This window comes from Cottoperca gobio, chromosome 21 (assembly GCF_900634415.1).
Source record: "Cottoperca gobio chromosome 21, fCotGob3.1, whole genome shotgun sequence".
In the NCBI taxonomy this organism is placed as follows: domain Eukaryota; kingdom Metazoa; phylum Chordata; class Actinopteri; order Perciformes; family Bovichtidae; genus Cottoperca; species Cottoperca gobio.
In genome coordinates this window covers 8,838,660-8,853,387 of record NC_041375.1, presented here as the reverse complement: position 1 = coordinate 8,853,387, position 14,728 = coordinate 8,838,660, and the positions used below count along the sequence as shown (strand labels likewise).

At 39.4% G+C, this 14,728-nt stretch overlaps 1 protein-coding gene across 1 annotated transcript; it reads left to right on the top strand.

Annotated features, from left to right (window-relative positions):
• The first annotated feature begins 3,533 nt into the window (after positions 1–3,533).
• cdk5r2b (cyclin-dependent kinase 5, regulatory subunit 2b (p39)) lies at positions 3,534–6,897 on the top strand. Its single transcript, XM_029459852.1, has one exon. It carries the CDS (start codon positions 3,815–3,817, stop codon positions 4,703–4,705), a length of 891 nt encoding a protein of 296 aa, XP_029315712.1. The 5' UTR covers positions 3,534–3,814; the 3' UTR covers positions 4,706–6,897.
• The last annotated feature ends 7,831 nt before the right edge of the window (positions 6,898–14,728 follow it).

Below are 14,728 nucleotides of genomic sequence, written 5' to 3'. Positions count from 1 at the left end.
TTGTGTTCTAGATAAGAGATCAACTCGTGTAAAAGCAGCGCCAGCGGACCAATCACAGCTCGGTGGGCAGATCGTAAAATAATAGGATCAAGTTATCAACTATATAAAGTCATAATCCAGGCTAACACAGTAAACTACCAAATGCAAGAGAAAGTAAATGAACAGGTTTTTAAGATCACTGTCACATGTAGGACGTGTATCTGACTATAATTACATTAATGTGTTGAAAGATGTAACATATTCTTTATATCTGTTTTACACCTCCGGGTTTGCAGTTGGAATAAAACTAAAGTATTATCATGTACACGTCACCATTTCCCCAAGAGTATTTTATCTTCTATTCAAATACATTTAATACAACACCTTAATTTAATGGAATACACAGATGTAATTAAAGCGAGATCTACTCTTGCCCCAGATGGGCAGTGATATCATATATCTATTCATTTACACATTCACACAGAATGCTGCTGTCCTTCCTGCATTCCTTCCGTATTTGTCTAAAATTGTAGTTTACTCTTCATTTGTCAGGGTTAGTTACAGTAAGCCAGATAACACATCCTGGGTATGTGAACTCGCTTCATAGTACAGGCCTCTGATGTGACTTGCCTCTTTTAAATTACACTAAACCAGTAAAAACAACACATATGATTTACCTCTTATTTGACAGAGATATTTCATACTTCTCACAGCAGAGCAGAGGAGTAGTTAAATATAGAAGTCCTTTGACCTAAGAGATATTTGATAGAGGTATTTCATACGAGTCAGATATTGCCTTAGACTGAAAAGGTTAAACCAGCGTGTTTAATAACGGTTTTATCTGGATTTTATCATAAACGAAATCTGGGACTCACAGCGACGATTGTGTTTGAACTTACTTTGTACAACGGGGACAAAGGGAAGTAAAGTATCGACCAGAGAAGTCTAAAAGTTTAACACAACTCTAACAATTGGGGAAACCATAACGCGTTATCTGCTATTTTATGCTATTTTTATAATGGTACTTCAGACTCATTTACATCAACACTGTGATTATTGTACTGTAAATGCTCTCATTCTGTCTAATCTGGTACTAATTGTTATGTTTTTGCTGTGAAGCACTTTGAGCTGCAATTCTTGTATGAAAGGTGCTATACAAATAAAGCTTATTAATATGATTATTATTACTGTGCCACCTATATTTGTCCTGTTTGCAACTAAACGTATGTACCTTAAAATATGCTTATGTTGTATGATGGGTCTGTTTTTGTATTTGTTTATAAAAGCTTTGGACAGTTCACTAGATCCTTTCTTACCTTTTAACAAGACTTTGTAGATTAATTACAGCATGATTATATCTCACATTGCCTATAGCTGCATTGTGCTGAACTCAATACATTCACACTGTGATTGACTGTACTGCATCCTTTGGGCTTCACAGGGTCTTACTAGTCACTATCCAATCTGACAACAGATCAAATACAAGTGGAGGATGCCAGGAAATCAAACTGCACACTACTCATGGGATTAGGGGAAAAAATAAAGGAAGAGAAGTAAAGCTATAAAAAGCTATTGGATACATCACTTATGTCTCTCCACAATGTAGCTGGTAACAACAGTTAGAGTAGATGTATTGAATAAATGATCCTTGGGATTTCATAACATATGAAATGCACAGTAAATACATATAGAGTTGGCATTTCAATAAATTGCAATATGAGAAAAGTAAGAAATATGACATGAGAATGTTTTCACATTTTCTTTTACTATTCAGCACATTCTGAGGACTCCATAGACTTTCAGTGCTGTTTGTATCTATTGCCACTTCAAGCTGAATGAAAAGATAAGAGAGCAGTCATATAACTTAGTGGACGAGTGCCAGTTCTACTGAGGGTAATCGGATCACTCCATGGTGTTTCCTGAGACATACATGCGATGCATCACTGGGTGTAAGATTAAAACTGTGACCTATACAAGGCAGCAAGGCAGTAGCTAATCCATGGAGGAGCAAAATGCTTTTATATTATTTGTATGTGTATCTCTCCTGATGAGCAGGTGACATCTTGTATGGAAGCCTCTGATGCTGAATGAATGTGTGTGTGAGTGGGTGAATGCTAACTTCTGTTGTAAAAGCGTTTTGAGTGGTCGCAAAGACAAGAAAAGTGCTATACACAGTGGCGCTATACACAGTTGCAGTACATTTACCATTCATTCATTCAGGGAATCAGACACTTGAAAAAGCTGATCTGACATCTCACTGGCTCTTTAGTAAATCCATTTTTGAAGCTATGTAGTCAAAGATTACAGTCTGAGGATTGGACAACAAGTGAGTAGTAACAAGTAACAAGTGCAGGTGATGTTTCTTCTTTTGAACATGACCAAAGTGTCTGGCATCAAGCTGTACTATGCATAGTTCAAATTCTAAGTTTAGTTCTCCCAGAGCTGGCAAAAACACTTTGTGCACATTTCTTTCCAACTACTCTTCAAGGAACATTCTTGTGTGAACCTTTAGGAGGAGACTGTTTATGTGCTTTCAGATGTGTTAAAACCAGTTTAGTAACTCTTGTTTGACACAATTTGGAATAGTTTGCCACTAACAATTATCATCTCTCTCCATTAGTACCTTTAAAGACCCACCTCTTTGCTTTAGCCTATTAAATATCATCATCAGGACATGCCTGACCACACTCTGGTTTTCACCTGTTTGTATTGTATTTAGTTGTTTGTGCAATAATGTTTGTGCTATAATTTTATCAGGATATTCTATGCCTTCATTCATTTACGTATTATGTCTGTGTTTCTAATTGATCATTCTTGTGTTTTATGTACTCTCTTTGCCAGGCTCTTTGGTCCACATTTGTCTATAAATACACTTGACTTGACAATTTCTAGATTTGTTTACAGGGTGATGTTAAGGATACTTTTTACTTTTCTTTCTGCATTAATGCTTTTTAGGAACAAATCATGTAAATAAAACTAGTGGAAGCGCAATGTATTTTGATCAAGGGCTGCCATGTTAGTCAGTGATACGCGGAGGTAAAATGTGGCATTAAACCTGAATACTGTACAGAGTTCCACACAGTGTCACTCTCTGCAGTAGTGTATCTGCTTATGAGCTTCATTTTGAAGCATGAAAATATGTGAAATGTCAGTAGGATGAATGTGATGACCATGTTACTGATCAACATTCTAACAACTATTCCACTACAAAGATAAATATATATATATTATTTTATTTTATTTTGTTGACATTAAAAGCATTAGGGGTATACTTATCATTCACCATTGCTGGTCAATGGAATAAACCTACTTTTCTGACGGTTGTTAACATAAGGCTACAGGAAAGTAGTCTGATTTATAGATAACACTAACACTAACTTTCCTCACTGGACTAGAGGACCAAGAATAGTGCGATTTACCTGCAAGCAATAGGCTATTAATGGTAACCTAGAACTAAAAACACCACCCCCAGTGATTGGATCATTGATTTGCTTTCTCATTGGCTGGCTCGGCTGTCAGTCAGAGGCTGCATTTGCTGGTTCGTTTAAACCCATGATTTAACGCAGGGCGACTAATCTCTGTTTATGCACCAGCTATAGGATTGTGTCGCAGCGTGTGCGGTGCTGACGGAGCATCTGTTGGAATACAAGTGCATTCTGTAAACCACCTCCATCTTTGTCCCCTGTCGCCCAGGAGCCATCAGACGGAGCAACTAAACGTGTAAATGGAGTTTCAATCGTTGTCGTGACTGTCCTTCACCGCCTCTCACCCTGCAGAAGACTGCGTTGAAGTTGCAGCAGCATCCACACCACCGCGGCTCTCTCCTGTTGCAGACATGGGTACCGTCCTCTCTATATCTCCTGCGACGAAGAAGGCGTCTATTATGGACGCCGAGCTCGCAGCAGGAGATGGACACAAAAATGACAAGAGCCTCAAGCGGCACTCGATGTTCGTCTCTCTCTCCTGGAAGAAGCTGGTGTCCAATTCGGCCAAGAAGAGTGCCAAGAAAGTGACCCCGAACCCGCTTCCCGCCCGCGAGCTCCCGTCAACCCAGGTGGCGCAGCTCAACAGCGAAAACATCAGGAAGACGCACAAAACCGAGGAGAAGAAACCCAAAGCGCCCATCCCGGTCCCGGTGCCCACTGTACCCACGCAAAACAAAGATGCTATCGTCCAGAATGGGAAGCTTTGCACGGTCCAGAAGCAGCCCAGCAACCTGTCTCTGGTGTCACCGAGGCGGATCATTATCCAGGCTTCAACCGGGGAGCTGCTTCGCTGTTTGGGGGACTTCATGTGCCGCAGGTGTTTTAAACTGAAAGAGCTAAACAGCGGAGAGGTGATCCTCTGGTTCCGAAATATCGATCGGACTCTTTTGCTGCAGGGCTGGCAGGATCAAGGCTTCATCACGCCGGCTAACGTGGTGTTTGTGTACCTGCTGTGCGAGGACACGATAGAGGACAGCATCGGCAGCCCGGCCGAGCTGCAGGGCACCTTTCAGACTTGCCTGTACCTCGCCTATTCCTACATGGGCAACGAGATCTCCTACCCGCTCAAGCCGTTCATGATCGAGTCGAACAAGGATGTTTTCTGGGAGATGTCGCTGCGGATCATCAACAGGCTGAGTGCCAAAATGCTGCAGCTGAATTCAGACCCGCACTTTTTCACTGAGGTCTTCCAGGACCTCAAAAACCAACGAGATACCGTCGAGGCAAACCTGGACCGCTGACATGGAAATAAGACACTGGTGTTTAAAAAAAAAAAAAAGGTCACATAACGATGGATTTGAATGTAAAGGCCAACGTTGAACGCTTCTCACGTCTGGGCTGAATATAAATGATGTTACACAACTGTGGTGTTTAGGCTACAGTGTAGGAGATTTCATAAAATGCATGCCAATGGTAATATCGTCCTCTTTTGTCTTGTACCTTGAGTGACGCAGGGATTGACTTCGTGGTACAGGTCACATCATAAGTGACATTCAAATCCGTTTTGTTCATGATTATCCTACTTTATAGGTAATATACATATAAATCCTCACTGCGTGGATGTCGCAGTGAGGTTGGTGCAGGTTCCAGGCAGGACCAGAATAGATCTGTGCTTGTGAGAAGTCGAGAGGCGGAGCTGTCCTAGGTGCTGACCTGTGCAGCCATTCCTCCGCTCCCTGCTATTTGAGTCACCTCGCCACTACAGAGCAAATGCGTGGCTTAAGAGGACAAGAGTCAGCTCAGTACCCTTTCAGCACATAGGCCTAAGCCTTGTAAGTGGAGGTACACAGCATAGTGTGCTCTTTTACATTCTTTAGCAGCTGATAGGTAAGCTGTTGGACATGCAACAGATATCAGAAGCATATTTCTTTAAGGGGACAAAACACATTAGGGTATTTATAAAGACAATACTAGGGCTGCCAATAATGATTTCTTTCATTATCAATTAATATGCCGAATATGTTCTCGATTGATCGTCTGGTCTATAACATGTCAGAGAATCACAGTCCAAGGTGATGTCTAGTTTTGTCAATCAAAACCCGAAAATATTAACTTAAATATGATATAAATTATAGAAAAGCAGGAAATCTCCATATTTGAGAGGCTTGTTTTATTAAAAAATGTCTTTAATGATTGATCAATGTCGATCATTTTTCTGTTGATTAGTGGATTATAATCCATTAGTCGACTAATCGTTGCAGCTCTAGATAAGACTATTTGTGACAGAGGGGAAAAGCTAGATACTGTAGAAAAGCCCCATGCTGTGTATCTTAATACCTGGTTGGAATGTGTCTGTTTTCAGCTCTTGTTGTGTGATTAAACCACCAGTTTCTTTATATAAACCACCTTTGCTTTCGAGTTACAATAACTTGTTTTTGCCTATCACTTGATACTGTAAGGATGTACCTGTAGGTGGGCCGTTGGTTCAAGTTTAAGATGGGGGTAAGGGGCAGAAATGTGCAACCAGTGACGGGAGTATCTTCCTCTTGGAATGTGATAAACTGCACTAAATGGACCCATAGATGGCCATACAGCAAGATTATCAACCGAAAGCCTCTATTGTGTATTGTTTTTCAATACATTGCAGAGGCTAACATAACTAGAGACTAAATGGAATGTACAGTTTTTCAAGAGATTTTTTTTAAATCTCATACGTGCCAACTATAAAATACTCTTGGCCTAAAACTATGTGGTTTACATGTACATATCCAACATTTTAGGTTTGCTCTTTATTTCATTTGTATCCGCCTGTTTTTGAAGGTGTGTATGTTGTAGTCCAAGCATAACAAAAAATAAATAATGGTCAAATGGTTTTTTTTGCACTGCTCTGTACATTTGCTGTGGGCCTCAGTTTGCTGGATTCAGTGCAATCAGTTCAGTTTCCTCATAATGTAAATATTGAATGTGAAGGTCTCATTTTTAAGCGACTATCATTTGCACACATCCTAGCAGTTTATTTAAGCTAAACGTGATTTGACTACAACTCTGAAACAAAGCTTATAGGGCAACCTTGACAGTTATTATTCAGTGTTATGCTTCTAAGTAATCATTGTGATGTTGTGTTGTGAACCCATTGCTTGAAAAGTGAAATATAATGCTGCTATTTTGCACAGCTCTGAACAAATCTTTGATGTTTTACACAGTGGTATAACATAATAGTTGTGTACCAGTGTTTCTTGTCGGGCACTGGAGTGTTTGCCATTAAGTTTGCAGTTATTGTCACTAAGTCTCGCTCGATGATGATTATCTGTGAATTTGATCTTTTGTACAGTTCATTTTTCCTATGTGTCAGCTATGGAAAGTAATATTTAGATGTGTATGTTGTCTGTGGTTGCCCCACAGTTGCATTCACTCTCTCTACATGTTATTAAAAAGGTCAATACAGTAATTGTTTATGGTGACCATGATGAAATAAATCCAAACTTCTGTAGGATCTCGTCTCCCTTGCATTGTTTTGTTGAGTTAACACTACCATACATCTCAATATGTGAGCGCACATACAGTACGTATGGCCCATGTCTGTACAAACCATGCAGTCTTCTGAAGCAGTAAATAACTTGGACAGCCTCTTATCCACTCACAGCACCCACTAATCCGTTGATTTGCAAGGAACCCTTGAGACGTGATTATGCAATAAGGTCCATGACAAATATGCTTGCTTGGATGATGCCATAGGTTGCCATGGGACTTAAGCTCATGAGACTGCATTGGTTGCAATGAAACAACAACTGAAAAGATTGAGGTTAACTTACATGGAAAAACATTTTTCTTTCGAGATAATGAATTTTTTCGAGGTTTTATATCCTGACAGGTTATTTGGTCTATAAGCAAATGGCAGATATATATGTGTAAGAACAGCTACATTACATTCTCGAATATTTTGCAGTCGATATAACACAGTGGAGTAAGCTGACACATATTAAGGATATTTTTGGTATCCAGTCTGTATGTCTTGGGTATTCTAATCGGGGCCACATACTGAAATGGGAACACAGAAACCCTACAGTAGAACGGGAAATTGTAATTTTCTTTTTAATAATTAAGGATAAATCTGCATGCATCAATCTGCTAAACTGGTCACACAGTATTTCACACATTATTAATGATTTTTAGAGATATGCAAAATTGAAAGCATTTTAAAATATGCACTACTTGATTGGCATTTTACATTCAAATCTAACAGATTGAGACGTTTCAGAAGCGTCCTTGGTTTAGAGCATGGATACATTGATGATATGCTGTATGAGAGAATGGAGCTGCATTGATAAAGGCTTCCTCTAGTTTTTTATGAATAAACCACGTGGGCTGCAGGGTTCCTTCATCTGATTGGTTAGAATCTGCTGCAGTCTCAGAACTGTCTGTGACTCTCTCTCTCTTTCTATCTGTGGACATACTGTATCTATTTACAGAGAAAAAAATATAGAAAGGCAGACAATCATGACAGAAAGGGAACAGGAAACTAGATAGTTTGAGAGATAGGTAGAGGTAGAGAGAGTGGAAAGAAAGTGGAGCAAAAGAGGGGGTGAATTAGAACACAACGAGCAATAGAGAGGTAAGAGACAGACGTGTTTCTGTTTCATTCATTTACTGCCATCTTATTTCACTCTGGTGATTATAAAGAATCAAATCCTCATTCAAAAAGACGAGTGCAGAGGTGAAACTTCAGCCACATTAAGTTTTAATGTTATTCTTATCTAAGCTCTTTAAAGAAAATTGAATGCAAATTGTTGTATGTAAATTAATTTCTGATATCTAGTTTTTACTTGGTTACTTATTGTATACCAGTATGTTGACTTATTAATAAGGGAAGGGTTCATTTTTAATAAACCCAGGTCACGTATAACATGGCAGCCATGTAAAACATGACATATCACCTGATTGATCAATTTCTAGTGGCATGAGCAGGAAATTAAAATTATCTTTGGAATTCTAAATCTTTATCTACTTTTTAAACACTAATGTTGCATGACATCAAGATAGTTTCAACTTCATGTAAACTGAAGAGTAACACATGAACGTACATGACCTGTGAGGTCAAACAGTTATGTCACAAAGGTTGACTTCATGACAGAATCCTGCCTCAGTGTTATGCAACAGCCTCCCAGCAGCAGTGTTGTGAGCCCTCTCTTTATTATTAAGATTCAGCCCAGGTCTCCTGCATATCTGTCTGCCAGCCTGCCTCCTGCATTCTTCTCAACTGTGTCTCTATAGTAACGGGTAGATAAGTGAATGAGAGCTGGACAAAGTGAGCTGTGTGGGTCTGAGCGTGGGCTGAACCACTGCACACCACACACACACACACACACACTGTGGTTGTCAATAGAAGAATGCACACGGTGTTTGTGAGCGTATATGATCGTGTGTCTCTGACTCCGCCGCGCTCAGCCACTCTGTGTTTTCTGAGTTACCTCAGCCCTGGTGCTGCTGTTTTTGTCCTCTTCATCTTATCGGTAATGAAAGAGAAAGTTCATCCTCTGCATAAGCGATTTCCCTTACTATTTCCAGTCGATCCTCATCACGTTGTTTATCACACTCAGTGTGTGTAGGCTGCATTTGCAGCCTGTATTTGTTTTGATTACATAATACAGTGAAGTCATTTAAAAGGTCTCCTGTCTCACTGTGTTTTTGGACAATGCGTCTCACAGCACATCTTGCCTTGAACTCGAGTCTGCAGGCTTAAGGTTGTATAATGCCACAGTTCAGTCTTCTACTCTGTGGGTTGTGATCAGTGCTGCAATGTAACTAAGTACAATTTTGACATACTTGTACTTTACATGAGTATTTCCATTGTATGCTACTTTATACTTCTACTCCAGTACATATTGCACTTTTCACTACTACATGTATTTGACTCTACTAACTACTGTTTCAAGTTACTTTTTACATTAAAACATATATGATATGATAATATTATATGATGCAGTACTATACTTATAATCTACCCACTAGTAGATACAGTATCTATAAGTGGCTCCACTTTGATGAGCTGCAACATTTAAATACTCTTACATGTAATTGTTAGTGGTAAAAACCGAATAATAACATTAATAACATTATATAATAATAAAACACTTTGAAAGGAGCCATTCTGTAAAATTAGTGTTTTTACTGTTGATACTTCAGCATACCTGTCAACCCTCCCGCTTTTCCCGGGATTATCCCTTATTTTTATTTCTATCCCGTTTTCCTCCTGTTTAAATATTTTCCCGTAATTATCCCATACCTGTCAACATTGGAATTTCAAAATAAGGGAAATGTTTTACCAGACTCCGCCCATACCTTCACAGCTCTCAGCCACCAACACAGTAAACGTAAACACATAAACACATAAAGGACGGGTATATACATTCAGGAAATACATGTTTATTTAAAGTATGTATTACTTGTACAGACATGTTTATAAGATTTATGAATTGTATTTATTAGTTAATATCATCAATTTATTTGATGATTGATGAGTTGTGTCTTTGTTTCCCCCACGAGGACTTCCTTGCGATGTCAGAGTCGGGAAACATGTCCGCTACACTGCGACTGAAATCATCGCAGAAGCTGAAGGCTACATTATTCTTGACGCAAAGCATCGACATCTTTCCCTCAGCTTTGGTCACTTGGTTTTCTTCTTCTGTGTGTTTACTGTTGGATAACGTTTTTCAGCTCATGTTAAACATAATACTGCCACCTGCTCTACCGGAGGCCACTTTACACTTTTTTTTTATTAGGCCTATTTTTATTTTTGAAAGGTTAAAAATACGGGATAATTAGGGGAAAATATTTAAACAGGAGAAAAACGGGATAGAAGTAAAAATACGGGATAATCCCGGGGAAAACGGGAGGGTTGACAGGTATGGATTATCCTGTATTTTTAACCTTTCAAAAAGAAAAATAGGCCTAATTAAAAAAGTGTACACTGGTAAAGTGGCCTCCGGTAAAGCAGGTGGCAGTATTATGTTTAGGTATCCGCCAGTAAACACACAGAAGAATAAAACAGGAACAATAACACAGAAGAAAACGAGAACATATGGATGAGAGTCACAGTGAACGGGAGATAGATGGAGACGCAGCTGTACCTGCCAAACAAGTTCAAACTGTATGTATGAGACTTGTGTTGCATGTCATACCCCTCTCTCACCCCCTGTTTGCAGTCTGCCTGTCTTCAGTCAAATAAAGGCAAAAACAACATTTTTACAAATAAATAAAAATCTGATAAGCCTATAACATTTTTAGGGATATGGTCAGCGGTTCTGAACATTTTTGGCTTTTGACATCTCACAAAAATACACTGTAACGTTTCTGATGTCTATGCATTTTTAGCAGTTAAACTAAAGACTGTTTGCATTTTCAATCCAAATGGTTTAATTTGAATAACTAATTCAAAGAGGTCAAATTAATATTACACAAAAAAACTGAACTTTGTTTTTGTTCTTTGCTATCATATTAATAATCGTATTACTCCTCAGATTTATTTCCGACAACCACTGGCCTAACTGAAAACAGTACAGCAGTAAAATGCTGCTTACACATTGATGGATGGTATGAACAATATAATAACAATAATATACTACTACTATAATACACGTGTGAACCACCAGGACAATGGGAGTTTGTTTTATAACTTAATTTAGATTGTTACCAGTATGTACACAACCCAAGTTTACTTCACTGTTTCTTGAAAATAGATTCTCTCTGACCTAATAATCGTCAGCGTCACCCGAGCGCAGAAGAAAGACCAACTCCAGACCAATTGAGGGAGTGCCCAATAGGATTATGTCTATTTTGCTGTCCTCTTGCTGCATAACAACTCTGCCGCTGTTAATCTCTTTAACTAGATTACTCCAGCATCGAGTTGCATTGCGAGGCATCTGCTCTTCACTTTTACATAGAATGGTGAAGTCAGGCTCAGTAGGGAAAACTTGGCCAAAGAATCTTAATTCCCTTCATAGTTCAGTTCAGAAGAGTCATCTACTGTGATGCTACACGTTGTATATCTAATAAAACTATTGTGTTCGGTTTGACACTTTATATATAAGTTGCTATACAATGAGACAAATCCAGGGCAGTGCAGTGATTCCTTCATTCACCATCCACCTACACAATGTTCATTGTTATTTTTCTCTTAATTTGCCGGTGAATCACTTCACACCTCATGAATATGCATGACTATTCATCCACTTAGTTTTATGTAACTGCTCAAATCTGACATATAGAGGTGCTCCAATCCCAGGCCATTATTTAAATTGACTAATTAACATTTTAGAAGTAAACCATTATCCGTTTCCTGTCCTCCAGCTTTCATATTTGTATATTTTGATTTCATATTTGAGACACTTTTAAATTATTTTGCACCAACCATTGCTTTCATATCCTGAAGGATTTTTGGAATATGAAAACAGCTGGATATACAGTCTTTTAAGACTGAACAGCTCCAGAAAAGCTTGTGTAATTTGATGCTAGGTACCATCTTAACGCTCACTGTAGTCATAGTTGGGAGGCTTGGTGACACTTGCATACTTTCGCTTATTTTAGGATTAAAGGGGAAATACTGCAGGATGAGAAGTGTCACGGAGCGTGTTTGGACCCAAATGCAGCACGCAGGACATCAGGAACTTATTATTTAATGTCAAAGCTTGGCAGCTACAGGACAGGACAGATACTCAGCACAGGGTAAATACAAAAGTCCAAGTAGAGGTAGGGTACAGGCAGAAGGTAGATCTTGGCCGGGCAGAGGATTGGGAATCAGAAGAGACGAGCAGGTCAGAGGAAGGCAGGGTCGGCAACAGGAACTCAGTCCGGAATGAAGTGCTGGAAGGTCTTTCATGAATCTGGCAAAGAGCAGGTGAGATGCGAGGTGGGAGTGGCTGTGCTGGTGGGGTGGAGGCAGGGTGAGTGGATCTCCATGAAACTTCCCCAATTCATTAGTTACATTAATAGGTAGTGTGCAAACACATGACCAAACTGTGTGACGTATGCGTGCGACTCCATGTTGGTTGGATAACAAATCAACAATGGCGTCTAAAGCGAACAACAACAGCAATACAACTCCGACTTCTTCAAAGTATTTTGACTCTCCGGAGTCCTCTGCAAAGGCAAGATTCAGAGGAAAAAGTCCAAAAGTGCGGCCGTGACCCGTACACGCTAAAGCCGTCGGATTATATTGAGGATTTAGATTCATTACCGCCGATTGAATATCCGGATATTGTGAACTACCTTGTGCTACAAACATCGTGGGCAACCAACGCACAAATTAAGGCATACAAGAGCTTAGATGCTTATAATTTCTTTGTTTCTGGCTGGGTTGGTAGTCTTCTTACCAAACCACTGAAAGATGGCAGGGTGCTCGTCCATGCCCGTGTAAATCGCTCTCAAAGAGCTCGAGATACACCGCTCAAGCCGTGGTTTGTGAGTGAGAAGAGCGGCGATGTTATCCTCGCACACTGTGATTGTATGGCTGGATTAAGCGAAGCATGTTCTCACATTGGTGCTTTTCGCAAGTGAAGTAGTCTCAAGAATAAGCTAAACAAAAACATGCACAGAAGAAAAGAGCAAATGGCTGCCATCACATGTAAAGAAAGTGCCCTATTTACCAGTCAGCAATATGGAGAAGTAAGGTCTTACAGTGTTCGGGTATATCATAAGCACAAATGTTTAACGTAAACATTGAAAACATAGCTTTAGCATGAGCTCTTACCAGATATAAAGTGGACGCCACACACACGGGTGAATTGTGCTTTTTCTTCCGTTAAATCCTCACGATTTATGTTGCTAAACCACAGCTTACGGCGTTCGGTAGACAGCAATTCATCCCTCTTTTGTGGATCGTTGTTTTTGATGATTGTAAGAAATCTAAAGAACCAGTTTCTCTGGGTCACGAGTAGCGTTATTACCACAATTGCGCACAAGATTGGCATTTTCTTTCAATCTTAGATGTTTAAATACAAAAACAATTACGAAGCAGTTGCAGCAACTCACACGTGAACGGCCGCAGTCTTGGTTGTGTATACCAACCAACATGGCTGATTTACGGGTTGGGACGTAAGCGTGACGTCACATGCACGATCTATACAATAATTGTTTGTATGTCTAAGTATGTAAATGAGGCAATATCCTGTGTGCTCATTTGCATACTGAACTGAAATAAAGCCAGGCTCAAAATGATCGTTTGTACAGAGGGAATTTTGGATAGTTCTTTGTATCGCTCCTTAGATCAGAAAATACTGTCAAAATCAATGTTTGCCATTTTTTTATGAATAAAATGTTATATAAATCAGGTTATGAATCATATAATACAGTTACATTACATTTTACGCTTTTGTCCAAAGCGACTGGTATATATACCTTCTATATAATAGTGAAGTCACAATTTCTCCACTCACTTCTTATTTTAGAAGTCAGTGGTACTTTATTAAAAGTATAGAAGATGAATACATTTAGAAAGGAGATTGAATTAGTTTTTAGCTCAAATAATCTGGGTCTGTATCCAGAGTGGGTGTGTCAGCAAAAACAACAAAAGACATTTGTCTAAATTGTTCTTTGCTGCGATCTTTTACCTCTCCTGTCTCTCTGTTCCCTACCTCTCTGTGTCTCTCACCTTTCCCCTCCACTCGTTCTCCCTACCTCTCACTCACAAGTCTATTTCAGCACCTCGTAGGTGTGCTGCTCTAATTTGGCGGTGCCTTCATTACCACTCTCTCACTTGGAAGAATGACTCACTGACTGCAACATTTCACACAGTGGGACAGCGAGACCAGATTTCCCCCCAGAAACTGTGACTCACGCATCTAAGCCTAGAAAATGGAATAAATTAGTGATTCTTTGATTAGTAGCTTGCAGTATGTGTAACCCTTTAACATACCGTTTATTTGTGTGTAGGTTCTTATTCAACACTGTCTGACTGCATCATATTTTGTTTCAGAACATCATTGTATTTCAGTCAAGTGAATTCAAGTTTGTACTGAAGTGCTACGAGGCTGCAAAACATCAAACACTGTGCAGCACTTTCAGCTCTTACAGTAGATGCACCATCACCTGAACGCACCTTACTACATGTTTACTGTGATTGATTACCTCTAGCGGTTTTGAACGACTTTAAAGTGGCAAAATATATGTTTTTTTCTTTTTGCTAAGTTATCATCATAAAGTAAATGCTGATTGCACCATGTAAAGGCAATAGAATAATGACACCACCAGTGTTTAGATTGGCTCCCTGTAAGCCTTGCTTTCAATGCAATTCCATCTGGCACCGAGTATGAAGTCTTGATTTACAGCAC

Coding starts and splice junctions, on each gene's coding strand:
- cdk5r2b (XM_029459852.1), top strand. CDS start 3,815: ATGGGTACCGTCCTCTCTATATCTCCTGCGACGAAGAAGGCGTCTATT.